A 17,967-nucleotide genomic window follows, 5' to 3' on the forward strand; every position below is an offset into this window, starting at 1 on the left:
ACTGACACTTTCTCCTCAGCTGGAGGAGCTTGTTCTCTTATTAGTACCTGAAACCTGCTGAGCTCGATGTGCCACCGCTCTGACACCCAGAGCCGGAGCTGCAGAGGCAGGCTCCGCTTTGGTCTGATATTTCAATAAATCGTGTGAATATGTAACCCTCAACAAACATTCGACCAGTCGTGACGGTGTGAACACGAGCGTCGGCGATCATAGGTGGATGATGTTCAGTGATCGCGGACAGTGGTGCTTTAAAGTTTTCTGAGATTTTGGTCATCAGTAGTGTTAATAGGCAGTGGTTTTCAAAATTGAAAACAGATACTGGTTTCCAAACGGAAGATATCACAAACCGTGGTTTTCAGAAATGATCATGAAAAGCAACTTTCAGTTTTTTTCAAAGACCATTTTTGGGGGGAAGTTATCAAACAATAAGTTTCAAAATTTAATACATTGGTTTTTAAGTGTTCCCAAACATTTTGGAGAATTGTGAGGAAGGCGTGGCCCGTTTATCACGTTGTGTCAAGGCTTTCTACGGAGGAAATGTGGACGTCGGACCATTTAGAAGCACGTTTATGCCCCAAAGGGCCACCAAGAGTGAAGGCAATCATTGTATTCTGAGACTATTTCTGGGTGCAGACATACCTCTTGATTTCCTTTTCGGTGGCAGAGCTTGTAGAAGGCGTTCTGTCGTTGATTGCTCAGACTCCAATGAAACTCCCCTCCGGGTCCGGCTTCCTCCCAGAGCGTGCGCGCCGTGGCGGACCGGAAGAGAACGTAACGCGTCGGGTCCACAAGCCGTCACACGCCGGGACAACCCGCGGCTGAACGTGATGAAACGGCTACCATACAACGTAACTACGCCGTAAGAACCGTGACGAAGGCGGCGCGGCGCAACGTGATAAAACGCGAAACAACCGCGATAGAACGCGCACTAAACGTCACTTCCGGTAAGCCCCCCGTCCCACTACGGACCGCCTCCAAGTTCTATTACGGCCAATTACGTTTTGTCACGTTCATCCCGTTTTGCTCCGGGCTACTGAGTTTCTCATCCGCGGCAAATTTTTTGACAGTTTAAAAATGTGGCACGGCGCCCACGGCAACCACGACCTGTTACGTTTGCCCGTCCCGTCCCCCTGCGTTGTCTCAGGTCCATCCCGTTTTGTCCACGGTGGCATGAAACGGGGCTGCCGTGGCTGCGGGGAACATACTGTAAACATACCTTTAGTTTTACAGATGTGAACACAAATAGTGGTTTTTCTCAGACAATGGTTTTCAGAAGTGTGCCTGGGAGATGATTTGGAGGAGTTTTCACAGATGAAGTTCTCAGAAGTGTTCAAAGATAGTGGATATTAAATGGCGAGATTATGGTCCTCAGATAATCACATACAGTAATTTTAAGTATTGATCAAAGACAGTGGTTTTTAGATGTATTTATGGATCATTGTTTTCAAACGTGTTCACTCACAATGGTTTTCAAAAGTGCTCACAGATGACGATTTTCCAAAAAGGACAGATTACGTTCAGCTGGTAGGCAATTGTCTTCAAAGGCGATGGTTTTCTGTAGTGTTTACAGACAATGGTCCAAAGAACTGGTGAGAGCTTTTGGTTTTAAGTGTTCAGGTAACCAGTTAGTGTTGAAAGACAATGATTTTCAAAAGTGAAGCTCGACAATGCATTTTAGGAGTGTTCACATCAGATGGTCTGTCCAAGTGTCCAGTGGATTTCAAAAGTGTTCACTGGCATCATGCTTTTCAAGTGTTAAAATATTATGGTTTCTCATGTGTGTTTAGACAATGGTTTTCAGAATTGTTCTGGTCACAGACAATGGTTTGCAACAAGTGTTTGCAGGAAGTGGTTCTATCATTTAAAAATGTGTTCACAGACAATGATTTTCTGATGTATTTTCAGATGTTTTTATAGACAGTGGATTTCAAAGGTGTTCACAGACAATGGTGTGGGGTTTTTTTTACAGGTGCTTTCCAGATGATGGTTTTCTGAGATATTCATAGTTCAAAGGTTGTGTTTGTTACAGCTGAATCATTTTCCAGTTAACGCTGGAATCCATCCAGCGTTTTGATTTTCACCGACGGAGGTTCAGATTTATTTTCGTCCCGATAACATTTCCGCCCATAATCACCCAGCTGTAGTCGGCGCTTAGCATTCCTCTGAGCACGCTCTGACTGAGCTCGGCGGTTGCAGACTGCTCTCGTCTGGATAATTAAAAAACGCTCCGCTGCAACAAAGAGAAAGGCCACACGGTTTAAAGGTATCTCAGACTGGGGAGCAGAGAGTGTTTTCGACACCAGAGGGTTAGAAGTGGGTAGAAAGTGCTGACGGATTCCTCCCTGGTGTCGCCAGCCGGCGGCCTCAGGAACGCCACGGGACGGAAAGGGAAGCAGGAAACGCTTTTGTCTCCCTACACCTCTCCAGAGTGGATTCCTCAGGGTTTTTTTTTTTTTTTTTAGTCCTGTGTGGTTTTTTTGTTTGACAAAAAGGAAACTGTTTATTAAAATGTGACACTGGTTAAAGGAAGTGTAATGAATGCTTGTGCGAGGCTGAGCAAAGCGTTCCTCTAAAAGTTACATCTCGCGTAATTGCTGCAGGTAAAACCCACTCAGATTAAAATAGTGAGATGATAACAGGCTCTCTGGGGGGGACAGGCCCCGTGCGGCGCCACTAAATCAAACTTAACAATCCTCCATTGTTAGCGTACAGCTTGAGTTTCGGCTAAAAACAGGAGCTGCAGGAGTTGTTGGTATTTCCTCCCTTAAACCTCTTTCACATATCCTGGGCTCCGGTCGGGTTTGAGATAATCTGCTGGTGGACGGCGGAGAGCTTAGCACCATTGCTTCCCGTCCAGCTGTTTGTGAGCAGATGTCTGTGTTTCCTGGACGCGAGGCCGCGGCATTCGCAAGTGCACATGCCCCTCGTGCACACTCGCTCACACATTCCCGATTTGTTCCAGGCCTCTTTTTTTTTAAACTCCTGTTGGCAGCAGAAAGCAGAGCCCCCTCTGAGCGCCATTAATATATTTATGCTGCAGAGCTCATCCAGCACATGCTAAAAGAAATCACACCAAAACGAGCTGCCGGCAGACCCTCGTGGTGATTCCCCGGTCTGAGTGGGTGTGTGTGTGAGTGTGTGGGTGTGGGTATGGGTGTGGGTGTGGGTGTAATAACACCCTCTTTCCACCTGAATTCTGAAGGCAGTCGAGGGATTTACATTTTGAAGGGTCAGTTCACACACACTAAAAGAAGAAAATCACTTCTGAAGGAAGACGGTCACTCTCACCTCTTACAATTTCTTTTAAATACACAATATTTTTGCTCAATGTGACATGAATGAAACTTACATTTAAGAAATACGTCTTATTATTCACAATTTAGTTTTTTCAATGTAATTAAATATAATTTTTTGATGCTTGTAGTTCTATTGTACATATTCTTCATTAGGTTTGAAATATTTCAGATTTATGAAATATATATATATATCAGTCATTATTGTATTTATTTTTTTATGTTTTATAGTTTGCATTTTATGGTATTTAATTTCCATTATCAAACTTAATTACTTAATTTCTTTTACATTTTTTAATATTTTTTGTTTATTACTCCATTTATTCCAATTCAGTGTTTAAAATATTTTTCTATTTCTATTTTATTGATACTTTTGCATTGATAAATCAATTTAATATGTACATGCATGTTGTTTTTTTTCTTTATGGTGAGATATAAGAAAATGAGAGAAAGGGATTTTGAGGGTCTCTGTGTTTCTTCCCTCTCAGGATGCCTTCGTGGATCTGTACGACCGGCAGAGGGAGTCCGTCTTCAGCTGCTCGTGGCCGTCCATAAAGACGGTGTTCGGCTTGGCCGCGCTCGGAGCCGCCAGCCTCACCATCGGAGCGTACCTCACCCAGAAGTGACCCCTCCACCCGCTTCTTCTGCTTCCTCTCCTCCTCCTATATTTTTTTCCCACCTTTTATAAAGATGCCCCTGACCCATCCGAGACAATAGAGGCCGAGTCGAGGGCGTCGGGAGAAAAGAGCATCTCCGATCTAGTCACACTAAGCCGAGGAGGATCCAGGATCGGCGGCTGCTGCTCTCTTTTTTTTTTTTTGTGAGTTCTGCCTGCTTCTCTACTAGTTATAGCATGAACGTGGAGTGTTAGTGTAGACGTTGCATGTGTGCGACGGTGGTGGTGGTGGTGGGGATGATGGTGATGCCTGAGAGGGATTGGCCCTGCCCCCGCTCGTTAGGGGCGCAGGACCCCCCGCTTGAACCCGTGGACCCGGGTCACCTCCCCGCAGCCGCCCTTCAAAGGACTTCCTGTGCAGAGCAGCTGCTGCGAATGCATAATGGAAACGTCTCGCTGCAGCTCAGCGTGGTGAACTCTGAACACGCTATGAACACGCTACGAACACGCTTCGCCGCGATACTCCCGACTCCGAGCTCAGTCCGGCGTCCAGATGAGCGGCTTCACATTTTCGGGCCGGTTTCATGCTGTAAAAGTGTTTGAAATAAAACACCAAACGCTGTCGGAAACCCACTTTCCAGTTTGTAAAACCTTAAAAAAAAAACCATTTTGATTGAATTTGTTTGAGATGAATATGGGACAGTTTTTTGGGGGGTGTAGCGTAGCAGCCTTTTTTCAGGCCTGAAGCTCTTAAAATCCAACAATATGTTTCAGAGTTCAGCCCTGTTGTTGGATTAAGTCCCTTTTTTACAGCATTGGTTTGGTTCCTGAAACTGCTGATGGAAAAGGGGTGAATGACTAAGTCCTAACTTACAATCTACTTGAGCATTCAGCATTTTAAGTTGAAAATTCAAGCTTATCAAACCTTCATTTTAAACACGAGACAATTTGTCTGTTTCGATTTCGGGTTTTGGGGGTCAAAATGAAAGAAACGCTCGCTTAGTAGTCATTCTTGCAATTTTTTAAGTGGTCAAAACCCCAAAATCTGCTTCAAACCAGATTAGCATCCGTTGTTTTCCAGAAAATGCTAAAGGCTCACCACCGGTCCTCGACACTTGCGGGTGGAAAAGTGGTGAGTGAGTTTGTGCGAGAATAGAACCTGTTTTAGCACTTTTCATTTTAAGTTAAAAGCCACTTTCAGCTTTGCAAAATCTTCAAAATTTTTTATGCTTGATTGCACCTAATTTGCTAAATCAGAGTCCAGCCTGGGGTTGGTAGTTTAGCTGTCAAATATCTATGATCTGATTCAAATTTCGGCATAAACTAGAGCTAAATCATTGATCTGGGAGGAAATGGGGAATTGTGCTTAGCTGACTCGTTACAAGTCATTGGATTTGGTGTAAACCTCTATGAGTGTCTCCCCGATGGAGAGAAAAATGCTAATTCAGCTTTTTTGTTCATGTTTTATAGATTTGAAAGTTGGATTTAATGAATCTCGGACACTCCCTTGATTTAATCGAGTCTAAATATTGTGATTATAAGGACCTACTTAGGTTAAATCTAGTTTGAAAAAAAAATTAATACATGGAAAAATCCTTCACTAATGGATATAATTACAGCATGAAGAGGCTCAAAAACTGCTTACGACTGTTTTTTCTGAACTTTCCTCCGAAAATGCCGGACTGCAGCGTCGTCTTCGTTCTGCAGAACTGTGAAAGTTCCTTCATCTAATATGACTCATCTGAGAGGCTGGACATGTGGAGTTTTTTTTCTAAGAACATTAATAAAAATTAGAAAGAAAAAGGAGCGTGGAAAATGAAGGAGCAGAGCACAATCGGACGAGTTAAAACGCTGCATTCAGAGACACAAACGGACAATTTCCAAGGATGCATTCCCGCTTCCGAGCGAAGGAAGACTCTCCGCCGCTTCAAAGACTTCAAACCGTCAACATCACCCATCTTTCAGCACACCGACTCTCAGAAATCTCTCTCCTTGATTTTCTACCTCTGTTCTACTCTTTTTTTTTTCTTTTTTTTTTGAAGGTTCCCAATTAAACCAGCTCAGACTCGGCTGTGAACAAACATCTGGGTAATCGTTTTATTTGAAGGGGTAACCATGAGTTTGTTCCAGGTTAGCGCTCATTTCTCATGGTTTTAAAATGTTAACTAGCACCTGGTTCTTGTTGACCATGAAGGAGTGAACATGTTGGTGCTGGCGGAGCTCTCAAACTTCTGCCCATCAGATCTTAGCAGTTAGAAAATGTAGTTGTAAGAACTAGCCTCCAGTTATTGCTGATTTTGAAACAGCAAACGAGTCGGTGCTAACATCTTTTTTTCTGGCCTAAACTGACTGAAACTCCCGCCTGGTTCATGCTGGCTGTAAAATATTGGGAGCCTCGATTTCTCCTTTTATTCCGACCTGGAATCAGATATTTGGCCGTTAATAATGTGGTGTACGCCGTCCTGAACGAGCACCTGGTTCTCGATGATTATCAAAAGTTAAATGAGTTAGCACTGGCGTAGCACAAGTTTCTGGTCCGGAGCAGTCAAAAGTCTGAAATCTGATTCAAACATTGGCTCTTGCAGTGAACTGACAAGCAAGACGTTGCTATTGAAGGGCGTGTTCACGTTCCTGTTTGGTCCGGACCGCAGTCCTCTACAGGGAAAAACCCTTTGGTTTAGGCGACGAGAACCGGAGCAAACAAGAGATCGCTGGTCCCTTTAAAAAAACCTCGGTCTAGGTCCCTTTACAAACGATCTTTTTAGCCTGCGGGGGGAGAGGACGTGACGTAGTGAACAATGCATTCTGGGTAGTAGACAAACGAATCCGAAAATTTTGACGCAGAAAGAAAAAGTTGGAAAATATCTCGCGGCCAGACGTGGCGTAGTGAGGAAGAAGTAAAGAGGAAGACGCTCATTGATATCTGGTCTGAAGACTTTATATCGCGGTTGTTTGTGGCTACCCATTAGCCACGAGCTAACTAGCCACCACAGGCTAAAGCGGCGTGACTTACGGTTTCGGTCCGGACCAATCAATGAGCCGTGTTTCTTCTTTACTTCCTCTATGGCCAGTTTGTTTCAGGCTGCAGCGCCCCCAAACCAGCAGCTGCTGTAACTGCATGACATTTCCCAGGCGGTTTGATCCGGTCTCAAACGTAAACGTGAACGCCACCCGAACCAAATGAAAGGGTGAAAATTCTCGGCTCCCCTCCCCAGTGAACCGAGTCCCGGACTATCTAATGAGAAAGGCTCCTACACGTTAATTTTCTGGCCCGGAGCCATTTCTTTTATATTTATAAAACACAAGGTGTAACCTTGAAGTATCGCCTGTTTGTTGGTTTCCCGGCCTATAGCGGTCAAAATTCACAGATCTGACTCGTAACGTCAGTCCAAGCCCTGAAGTAGCACCGGGGATCTTGTTGGTGGAGGTCAGGGTAAACTAGTTGGCGCTTGTGAAGTTTTTAACACCTGGAGCCAGTTCTTTGATGGTCAAAAAGTTGGTTAAAACATCTGCAATGATTTTTTTTTTTTCCTTTAAAGATTTGAAATCCTAATGTGATCTGAAAGATGGAGATCTTAAGATCTTAAGATCTGGCTCAGACTTTGACTCCAGCGGTGGACATTCGCCTGGTTGAGTTGGTTCCAGCGGAGCACAATCATTTTTTTCACCTGGAATCAGATTGGGAGTGTTAGGAGTCTCAGACCGGGTCTGGACTTTGAGTTTTTCGATATCCTGAGATGCGGTTCAAACATCAGCTCCAGCTAGGGTTGCCAACTGTCCCGCATTTTGGCCTAAATAAGTTTGTCCCATATATTGACTGCTAGTGTCCTCCAACCACTAGATGGCACCCATTTCCCATTTACTACTCTAAGACAGGAGATGCAATTCCTGGAAATAGAAACCTGGATGAAAGTGATGCAGGTTGGTGGTACTGCAGTGCTCCAGGATGGACAGAACAGCGAGGCCATGTATACTGGGAAATGAAGAAAAAATGTCAGTATCGTGTTAACGCTAATTCACCATTGTGGAGGCACTGACCGCCGGTCCAAAACTTCTGTCGCTTATTTGCTCTTGGGAATGTTGGCAACTCCAGCAGCAGCAGCAAACCGCTTCCAGTCTTTTCCAGTCTTCGAATCAGATCGGTTGGAGTTGAAAACCTCAGATCTGGTTGAAAACATTGGCTCTCGCCCTGAACGAGCACCTGATCCTTTCTAGTTAAAAAAAAAAAGAAAAAAAGAAAAAAAAATAGGGAGGACAATCTTGGGGGGGTGGGGGGTGGGGGGGCTTCATCTGTTCCAGCAAGGAACCTGAGACCCCACCCCACCCTACCCCACCCTTTTCTTCTCCTCCAAATGCACCCAACCATTGATTCTGTCCTATCCTGCCTGTTTTTAATCGACGTCCGTCTTGTGTTTCAGCCTGATCGAAAGTTTGGAGTCGCTCCAAAATATTTCACAGCACTCAGTGATTTTATATCTCCCACTTTTCCCTCCTGCTGCATGAACGAAAGACTCCCCCCCCCCCCCACCTCTTGTATTTATAACAGGATAAGGTGAAAAGAGGCATAACAAGAAGACGTAGCCTTTTTCTATTTATTCAGAGGTACCAGATGACAGACTTTGTTCTCTCTCTCCTTTGGAGTCACACTGTATCTACGTTTATTTCCTGGCTGCTAACGAGAAAAAAATAAGAGAAAAAAAAAAGTGATTTTTTTTTTTTTTTTTCCTGTGTCGTATTAATACTGGCTTAAAGGCTGCTATACTGTCGATTTAACTCTCACTTACATACAGCTTAAACTGCCACAACTTTTTTACAGTATAGTTCTAGAGAGCTGGAAACCAAAGTTAACTTGTATTAATCATTAATTTAAACCTTAAAAGAAAAAAAGAGAGAGCGAGAGAGAGATAAAAGTAGCTTAAGGGGAAAAACACGTGGTTTGGGTTCACTGAGGGTGTGTCTGTCTGTGTGTGTGTGTGTGTGTGTGTGGGTGTGTGTGTGAGTATGCCTGTATGTGTGTGTGTTTCATCTAGTGTGTATCTGCGCTTATATCAGCTTCACTTCTGTCAGCTCTGTGCTCTCCTCAATAACTCAGTGCTTTTCTGTAAAAATGTCAACTCAAACCTCCTCTCAGTAATACAATAAAAATGTGTGTATGTCTGCGTGTATGTTTGTGTGCATGTGTGCGTCTGTGTGTGTGTGTGAAAGCTGGTGCATGAGTGGGAAGAGAAAACAGTTTTAACAGCAATATACTGTACTTTTTTTTTCTTCTTTCTTTTATATTCTCTGTGCATTTATGAATGTAGCACTATGGTTGCTGTACTGTTCTATGTCTATAATCTCAGACCTGTAGCACTTAAAGAAAGTGAATTGTGTTTCTGTTGTTTACTGCTATATTCCACGATAAGCTAGCGGGATCATATTGTTCCTAATAAACCAGATTTCTCCAGCAGACGTTTCCAACGTGTCTGTGTCCATGGATTCAGTAGAAACGGGCATTTCTGTGTCTGATCCAATAAGTCCAATAATTTTAGTTTCACAAACTTATTTTATACCAGTTTTAAATTGGATTTACAATTTATTTTTAAAGTTTTATTCTGATTTTGAAGCTCTTTACATCATCTTAAATCAGGGTTAAAAACACAATTTCTAGTTCAGTCGAATTTTATTTCGATATTGCCGGCGTGGTAAACTAGTGGCATAATAACATTCAAATATAAACTTTTCTTTGTTGTGGTGCAGAGTAATCGGTTTGTAAAGGTTTTCCAAACCCGAACATTTAGTACCATAAATGACTGGAATCTTAACATAAAGCAAAATACAGTGAAATGTAAAAAAACCCCACAAAAAACATCTATAAAAATTGCATTTTGCACCATGACATCATCAATATCTCAGCTCGGGTTTCAATTTTGTGTTAAAAATTCTATGCTTTCTTTGACATTTTTACAATTTGCTTTATGTTTGACACCCCTGTCTCTAACTGATTTTTGACGGGTTTTAACTTTTATTTTAAAAAGTTTTAAACTAGTTACAGAAGTTTTTTTATTTTATTTCTATTACTTTAGTTATTTTAAAATGGTACTTTTGTTTTGGTTAGAATACCTGTTTTTGACCCTCTGTCACTGATTTTCCACAAAGTGATCACAGAGAAAACATTTGTTCCAGAAGCAGAATAATTCAATAAGTTAAAAGGACTAATGACAATACTAAAAAGTAAAATGCTCTATCAAGGCACAAAAAGTTAAATATGAAATGGCCTGATTAAGTTTCACTGCTGATTGCTATTGAATTAAACTTTATTGATTATATTAAAATCACAGTGCTTTTAAGCACTTTCAATAAAAAAATTTTGCCTTGTTTTTCACTGCGCGCGAGTTAACCCTTCATGTTTCAGGTTTGTCTCTTTCTACTTCTTGTTCCTTTAAAACTCAAATAAAGGTTAATAACAGTGACAGAAGGCATCACTTTTCTTGCAGGAAATGAGGATGAAACATCAGGGCTCTGAAAGCTTCTTGAGAATTTTAACCTATTTTAAGTTTTTTTTTTAAAAACCATGCTATGAAACATTACATATTGTTTATAAGATCTTGATGATGGATTTTTTCTTCTTCAAAGTCACAAATCCACATAGTAAATTCTCCGTTTCCACTGAGCTGTGTGTGAAAGGTTTAAAAAAAAAAAAAAAAAAGTATGGGGGGAGTTATTGATTCTGGGCGCGGGACTAAAAGAGAATAAGAGATGCTGAGGTGGAGAGCCGTGTATCTTCTGATTATCTGTCATCCATCAGGCCTGTGAGGCGTGCACGTGAGGCCCGGCCTTGTCACTGCTGCAGCCTCCATGTGAGGAGGAGACACTTCAAAGCTGTCCCCAAACCTCCATCAGCAACCCCCCCCCCCCCCTTCTCCAAACGCCAGCGCACTACCCCAAAAAGCCCTGCGGCCAGGTTTTGTACCCCCCGCCCCCTCCTCGTTTCTTCCCTCTGTTCTGATCACACTCGTCTTCAAAGGGCCCCGGCGCCCCGGCTGCTCGCTGGAATTTGGAGAAAAGAATGATGCTGGAAAACCAATGTTGAAAGAGTGGAGTGGGTGAGGAGAAAATGAGGGCCGAGAAAGTGGTGATGCTGCTCCAGTTATATCCCCGAGGAAGCCACGAGCGAAGAGGAGAAGGGAAGTTCATTTGGGCTGAGCCCCCCCCCCCCCCCACCACCACCACCACCACCACCACCACCTCCCCCCGTGCATATAAAATGCATGACACGGTCTGAAGAGGAATTTTAAATGAAGTCCTAGACTTTCAAAAGAGAGTCCAGTGTGGGTGTGGATGGAGAGAGCGAGAGGGTGGTGGTGGTGGTGGGGGCTCTTGTGCCTCCTCTGCTTTAGGGCTACAAGGTGTAAAGGCAGCTTTCCCAGAGCCGGGTATCACAGGGGAGATTGTGAGATCAAAGCAGATTGTCTGGAGAGCGTCTGGTCCGGTTTTAGCCCTCATTTAGAAGTCCATCAGATCCTCAGACGCCACCTTCGCCTCATTTACAGGCAACCTCCGACGCATGAAAACTTCCTGCCAAAATCTGGCCATTCACTGAGAGAAAGAGAAAGAGAGTGGGGGTGGTGGTGGTGGTGGGGTATTAAAGAAGATACAACTGCCTGGAAACCCCTAATCACCGGGTGGGATGGAGGCGAAGACTTATTAAAGCAGGAAGGATCATCTGCAGGAGGCTTCATGTGTACCACACTGTCACCTGGTGGCTGCTGCTCAACATGAGGCGCAGCTTTCGGTCCCTACAAACACACTGGAGTTCACGCTATGGCTGGAAAACGATCAGAAAATAGAGTGTTCGTACTGAGGCGCCAATATTCTCTGACTAAACTGAGAAAACCGACACCAAAATCCCACAAATGCAAAAAAAAAAAAAATTGGTTTTGAAATATTCTTTAACACTTTGGTACAAATATAAATTTGAGTCTCATGTAGATTAAAGTAATAAAGCATTATTTAGAGTTTATATCAAAGTATATTAATACATGATTATCTGAACTATAATCGACATGCATTGGTGTGTCTTTATACTGATTTTAAAGTCTTGAGGTATAAAATGTTTCAGTTGTTTGATGGTTTCATTCCAGACACATTTTCTCTGTGCAACTTCCTTTTATGGTTCGAGGCTCCAGAATCGATGAGATGTGATTATTGTGGAACTTGTTTCGCTTCTAAACATTAAAAAAAAAAAAAAAACACAAACCCCTGATTATCTCCCAGAACTGACAGCTGACTCCAGCGCTCACGTCACCCTGAAAAGCAGCCGATCTCAAGCACGACCCCGGCTGGCTCCGGTGCGTACGGCGGCCTGTCTGTGCTCCAACGTGTCCTCGAGGGGGGGGGAGGGGGCGCCGTGCAGACCGAAAGGCTCCGGGGCTGAAAAGCTCCGCAGCTTCCAGCTCTGGTGACGTCTGCATCCGCTGCAGCAGAGAAACACGAGAAACAACACGCACCTAAAACAGGGTGATCAGCAGACAAAAGGGCGCCCATTGATAAAGGTCATATACTGCATAAAGATCACCGTCTTCATTATGAAAATACTGGACCTCTAAAATACTGACATCACACCCGTTAAAGTTAAACTTTAAAGTTTTTTTGTTATGGCGCAGAGTGCAGCTGATGAAATTGTCTATATTTTCACAAAACCAGACAATTACTACCAAAAAAATGACTCCAATCTCAACATAAAGCCAATTTGAACAAAAAACTTGTGGTGCAAAATAAAGTGAAAATGTCCCCCAAAAAAACAACAAAATAAATCGCTGTTGCATTATTCATGTTTTTACAAACTCACAATGACGGCGTGGCTTTGAGGCGAGTTTGATAGCACCGAGGTGGCCGTCTTTCATGGCAGCATCACCGACGTCTCAGCTCGAGTCTCAGGCAACTACTTTTAAGAAACGCATTTAAAAAAAATTTAAATAAAAAATCTAGGATTTCTTTGAAATTTTTACAATTTGCTTTGTGGTTTGGCCGGATTGGAGCCTCTTGTAATATATATATATATATATATATATATATATATTCACACACACGCAATATAAGAGGAGCTTCTGTTTCAAAGACTTCAATTCCAAAATAAAAGCATCTAACTAGAGCCGGTCAATAATATATTTTTATTTCCTGTAGATCTGCGCTTGACGGCGAGTTTAGACCTTTTGAGTCGAATTTCGATGAACTTGATAAATGAACCCTTTAATATATATATATATATATATAAAAATTGCAGAAAAATAAATATATATATATATATATATATTTTTTTTTTTTAAACTGCAAGATGGTTTTGTCTGGTAATTCAAAGTCTACAGAGAAAAAAGAAACAAACCCCAAGGACGCAGCTTTCAAGTACATTCAGTGTCCGTTTATTTTTCTGCAGCCAGAAAAATAGAAAAAGTAAAACAAAGAACATTCATACTGCTGAAGTGTAGTTTTATCTCATGCTTGCACATTCTTACAGTTCATGTTGATCCGATACAAAGTTTCTCTGAAATCAACATATTTGCAACAAGGATATTTACAAAAAAAAACAAAAAAAAAAACAACCAAAAAACAAAAACAATAAAATTGCAGTCTCTTTAAACACGCCCATAAAAAATAAAGCTTTCTGTGACACTGTTTCCCCCCCATAGATCAATCGTATTTACAGTCGGAGATGGAGATGAGTCCTGTCCTGCTACAGCTGAAATAAAACGCGGCGTTTTGCAGGTTTGTCTCAGAAGTGCTAAAAAAAAAAGAGCAAAAAAATGCGTCTGAAATATTCAAATAGGCAATTTCTTTTGTCAAATATTTCATCCCAAAGTCAGTGTGACTGAAAGTCAGCAGGATAAAGCTTCGTTCTGACTCCGTCCACATATAATCCGCGTTTCACCTCCCATTTACAAACGTAATCTGTGGATTACAGAAGGATTTAATAGATTATTCTTGACATTTACGACACGGTTTTTTGGATATCAATCAAAAAAAAAAAAAATAATAATAATAATTCTCAAAAATGAAGAGTCGAAGGTCCAAATCGCCCTTCAAGATGTTTCATTGCACTCAACAGTAATTCAAAGTAAGGACACAACGTGTGACGGAGGGGAACTAAAGGCACAGGAGCAGATTAGCCACTGAGGACTTGAGTCAAAATGGAAAATTAATTCTGTCAGGACGAGTCGGTCGACGGTTCAGATTGAAGGCGACAGCTATTTTACCGTTAACAAGCAAATAATCCCTATTTGTGTTTATTATTTCAGACAGTCTGCAGCATTTGCAAAATGTTAAACGGATTAAATATTTGAAATCTCTTTGCTGGTGTTGGATTTGCGCCTCATCAGAAGATAAAGTGTGATTCCTTCCTCTGAATAACGGGAGATTTTCCCGTCATAATCTGGAAATATAATCGGCGTAAACTGCTTTAGGTGCGAGCGACAAACGAGTTCATTTAAAGGGCTGAAAATCAGAAGCCCATTTTGAAAACGCCGTTCAACTGGGTGAAAGAGGACAAAAATGTCCACGTTTCAATCTGCAATTTGGAGCTGCGCAGGGAAAAGTTTAGGAAGTAAAAAGTTCTCCAAACAAATCTGCTTTAAAAAAAAAAAAAAAAAACTAACACCTTTTTCTAACCTTTGATCTTCTTCTCTGCGACGATTTTTCTTTCAACTCAGATGAAAGAGAATGAACTTCCCGATTTGAAAGAACTTAAAAGATCAGACTTAACTTCAACGAGTTACTGGGATTAAATCAATCCCAAACCAAAGATTACAAACGATGGTTGCATAGAGGACAATCAACAATTGAAAGTTTGCTTGAGTAAATTAGCTGTCATCAAAAGTTGATCCATTTATTGATTTTTTTTAAATAAAGTATTATGAATGAATATATATGTGGATAAAGTGAATAATTGTTCATCCAGTCAATATTAATGACAAAAATCATCAATAACTTCAGCATGATCGCAAAAAAAAATAATAAAAAAAGACCCAAAAATCCAAAGAAATGTTTCACCTTTCCCCTGCAGGTGAATTGATATATATGTTTATCTACCGTACCTGTATTGTTGGTGCATCCGATCAGTGTTCAAACAACATGAAAGAAATTCAGAGAAATGACTCCTCAGTGCCGAACTGAGCCGTCCAGCTCTTTGGCTTCAAAGCCTTTTGATAGTGCATCGTTCAGACCGGCTCCTCTCGCCCCTCATACCTCAACGCCACACATTTCAGCTGCTGGTTCAGTCAGTCAGGGTCTCCTCTTTACAGGCATCTGTGGAAAACAAGAGCGACGACACGATGAGCAACGACACAAAGAGCAACGACACAAAGAGCAACGACACAAAGAGCAACGACACAAAGAGCAACTCAGAATCTCACCGAGTAAATATGACCACTTCCGTTCAAAAAAACTAGAGATACAAGTTCTCCTTTACCGACGCTTTAACATGTTTATTTTAGATATAAGCAATTTAAAGTTGTGTTATATTTCAGATAAGATTCTGTTTTCCGCACCAGGTTTCAGCCTGGAACACGCAAATATGCCATTAGGAAAGTACGATTTCACACCGGCGTCCATCAGGGCTTAATGTTGGGTCCTTTTCTGTTTACCACCCAGATCACAACCAATACGATGCACTACAGACATTTCAAATTAAATTGACAAAAACTTTTTTTTTTTTTTTAATTGAATTTGAAGTATACATTTCTGGTGTCCCTCAGGGCTCACTATTGGGTCGTCTTCTGTTCACAACCCCATTCACGAATAAGAAAATGCAAATATTGATAACATTACAAAGTCCTGATTTCAGAAGGATTTTTGGTAATGCAGACACCATTTAGTCAAAAACCAATAAATTCAAGATTTAAAAATGTCTCATTTTGAGTCATAACTCAAACACAATTAAGTTTATAAGTCAGGTTTTTCTGTAACTCACATTTCTGCCATTTCTATCAAATATGTAAAATCAAAGTTCATGTACAAAACGGAAGCATTCACCTTAAAGATAAACTATCCTTTAAGTAAATTATCATTTGTTGTATGATAAATTAGAAATAAAGAATCAATCTATGTTTATATATCTATAGAATTAGACCCTATTAACCACAGTTGACTCAAAGGCTACTCTTCAGAAGAGAAGTAAAGTGGGTATACTAAGTTTTTAGCATTGGTGTCCCTCAGGGCTCAACCTTGGGTCCATTTCCGTTTAGAGCATCAAGACATTACCAAATAATATTACCTGTAAAAATATATCAATTTAGGTTTGATTTCAGTGATAGGACCACTTTTGAGATCGTTTTTACTGGGAAAGTTTCAGCTTAATTGTCATTACTTAGAAAACTAATTATCAATCGTCGGTATTGAAACATCATTTTTACTAAAAGCATAATCAGTCACTTCTCAGCCATGCAGCACGGCAGCAGGAGCGCATAAAGCTGAGAAATATTGCTCCGGCCCTTTAAATATCCTTTAATCATTAAAGTGAGCGTAAGCATAATTGCATGCGTTTAATCTGGACAACATGGAGACAAATCCAACTAAACTGAGCTTCCCGATTTCAAAAACAAGATTTAGTATTCCATTTGAAGCCCTCCACGACTGCACCCATCGGACTTTGTTAAAAGCTGGACGCACAGATATAAATAAAAGACGCAAACACGCCCGCGAATCTCGAGTCGGGAGAACAGAGTTCACCAGCGACTCTCTACTTCACAGACTGAGCGAGCTGCAACCTGAAGAGTTCATCAAAAACGCTTAAAATCCCTCCAAAGTGCACGAGCCGCCTCGCTGCAAGAAACAGTCTGCACATCAAAGCGGAGCTGGCGAGGAGGAGGCGGCGACGTGCAGTAAAAACCAAACATCAAGAGAGGCGGGGAGAAAACCCCGTGCAGCCTGAAGCCGAGACCAGTTAGTGCGCGATAAAGCAAACATCTGGAAAAAGCATCCGCGGCGGGAAATCTGCTTTACGGGGAGGCGCCGAGAGGAACGGCGGCGGATTAAATGTGGCACCGAGGGGCTCGTCGGGTCCGTCGTCACGAGGAATTATCACCGATTTAAAGAGAAATTCAACGGGAGATAAAGTCAAGTCTGATTTATTTGATTGGTGATACTCACACACCTTAATAAAAAGGTAAAACACTGGTTTTATTGGAATCATAAACAATAATAATTGTTCAGATACGTTCTCGATAAAAACGTTAAATAAAATGTGAAAATATATCCGTATATAGAAGAAGAGATTCTTCAAATTACATCTTTTACCACTGAAGTCCTCTCAGGTAGTTTGTAGGTAGTGGATTTTTTTTATCCTTAATTCATCGAATTTTACAGTTTTATTTACTTTATTTTGTTGTTTTAGACTTCATTTCATCCACATTTATTTATTTCTTTACGATCTTCTAACAGTAGGAAGAACTAAAGGTGCAGTTTCAAGCAGCTGATATCGATAGAGGACTGTAGTACTGCGATGATTCGCAGCCTCGATGATTTCGAGCGAAAACAGAAAAATTCTGTTGTTTCGGCTGCGACTGTGGCGTTAAAACATGCAACTTTTTTGGAAATGCGCATAAAAACTACGCCAAGAGTCAACAGCAACACGGCGACGCAGTGTTTCTGCTGCTCATTCCTGAATTTACCAACACTTTTCCAAGTTATTCTCCATTATTCACACCAACATCTGCAGAATCAGAAACTTCTGGACTGGATATATAATATTTATCTATATTAAACATTTATATTCAGGCAGGCCTTTGACCTGTAGCTGCTCAATTTTACTTTTTTGTCTAACTATGTGTTTATCTTGCGTCTGTATTTTTAATGATCTTATCGGTTGGATCTTTTGTTTGTAGCGCCGTAAAGCACCTTGTGACTCACGTCTGTGAAAGATGTTATATAAATAATGTTCTATTCTATATATGTTGGGTTTTCTTTTAGAGAGATTGGATGTTTAATTTGCACTGTGGCCATTCATTCGGCTTTAACAGTGATTCCTTTCAAAAGCTGGTATCTTATGATGGAAGTTATGGCCTTTCCAGCTGATAGATGAGGAGT

At 41.3% G+C, this 17,967-nt stretch overlaps 2 protein-coding genes across 10 annotated transcripts in view; one reads left to right on the forward strand and one right to left on the reverse strand.

Annotated features, from left to right (window-relative positions):
• Positions 1–5,988, forward strand: part of bcl2b (BCL2 apoptosis regulator b) — a 35,840-nt gene extending 29,852 nt beyond the window's left edge. The window contains exon 2 of the mRNA XM_080475088.1: positions 3,782–5,988. Coding sequence (XP_080331214.1) covers positions 3,782–3,919 — 138 coding nt within the window. The 3' untranslated portion in view covers positions 3,920–5,988. The remainder of the gene's footprint in view (positions 1–3,781) is intronic.
• A 5,836-nt stretch (positions 5,989–11,824) lies between these two features.
• LOC308106659 (5'-AMP-activated protein kinase subunit gamma-2-like) overlaps positions 11,825–17,967 on the reverse strand; it is a 38,265-nt gene continuing 32,122 nt past the window's right edge. For 3 of the 9 annotated variants that reach the window (XM_080458526.1, XM_080458530.1, XM_080458531.1), the window contains one exon: positions 13,291–15,189. In XM_080458526.1, coding sequence (XP_080314652.1) covers positions 15,158–15,189 — 32 coding nt within the window. In that variant the 3' untranslated portion in view covers positions 13,291–15,157. Of the gene's footprint in view, positions 12,366–13,290; positions 15,190–17,967 lie in introns of those variants that run through there. The other 6 variants (XM_080458528.1, XM_080458532.1, XM_080458527.1 and 3 more) reach the window with 5 other exon arrangements.

The sequence above is a fragment of the Lipophrys pholis genome (genome assembly GCF_963383615.2).
Source record: "Lipophrys pholis genome assembly, chromosome: 1".
Lineage (NCBI taxonomy): Eukaryota > Metazoa > Chordata > Actinopteri > Blenniiformes > Blenniidae > Lipophrys > Lipophrys pholis.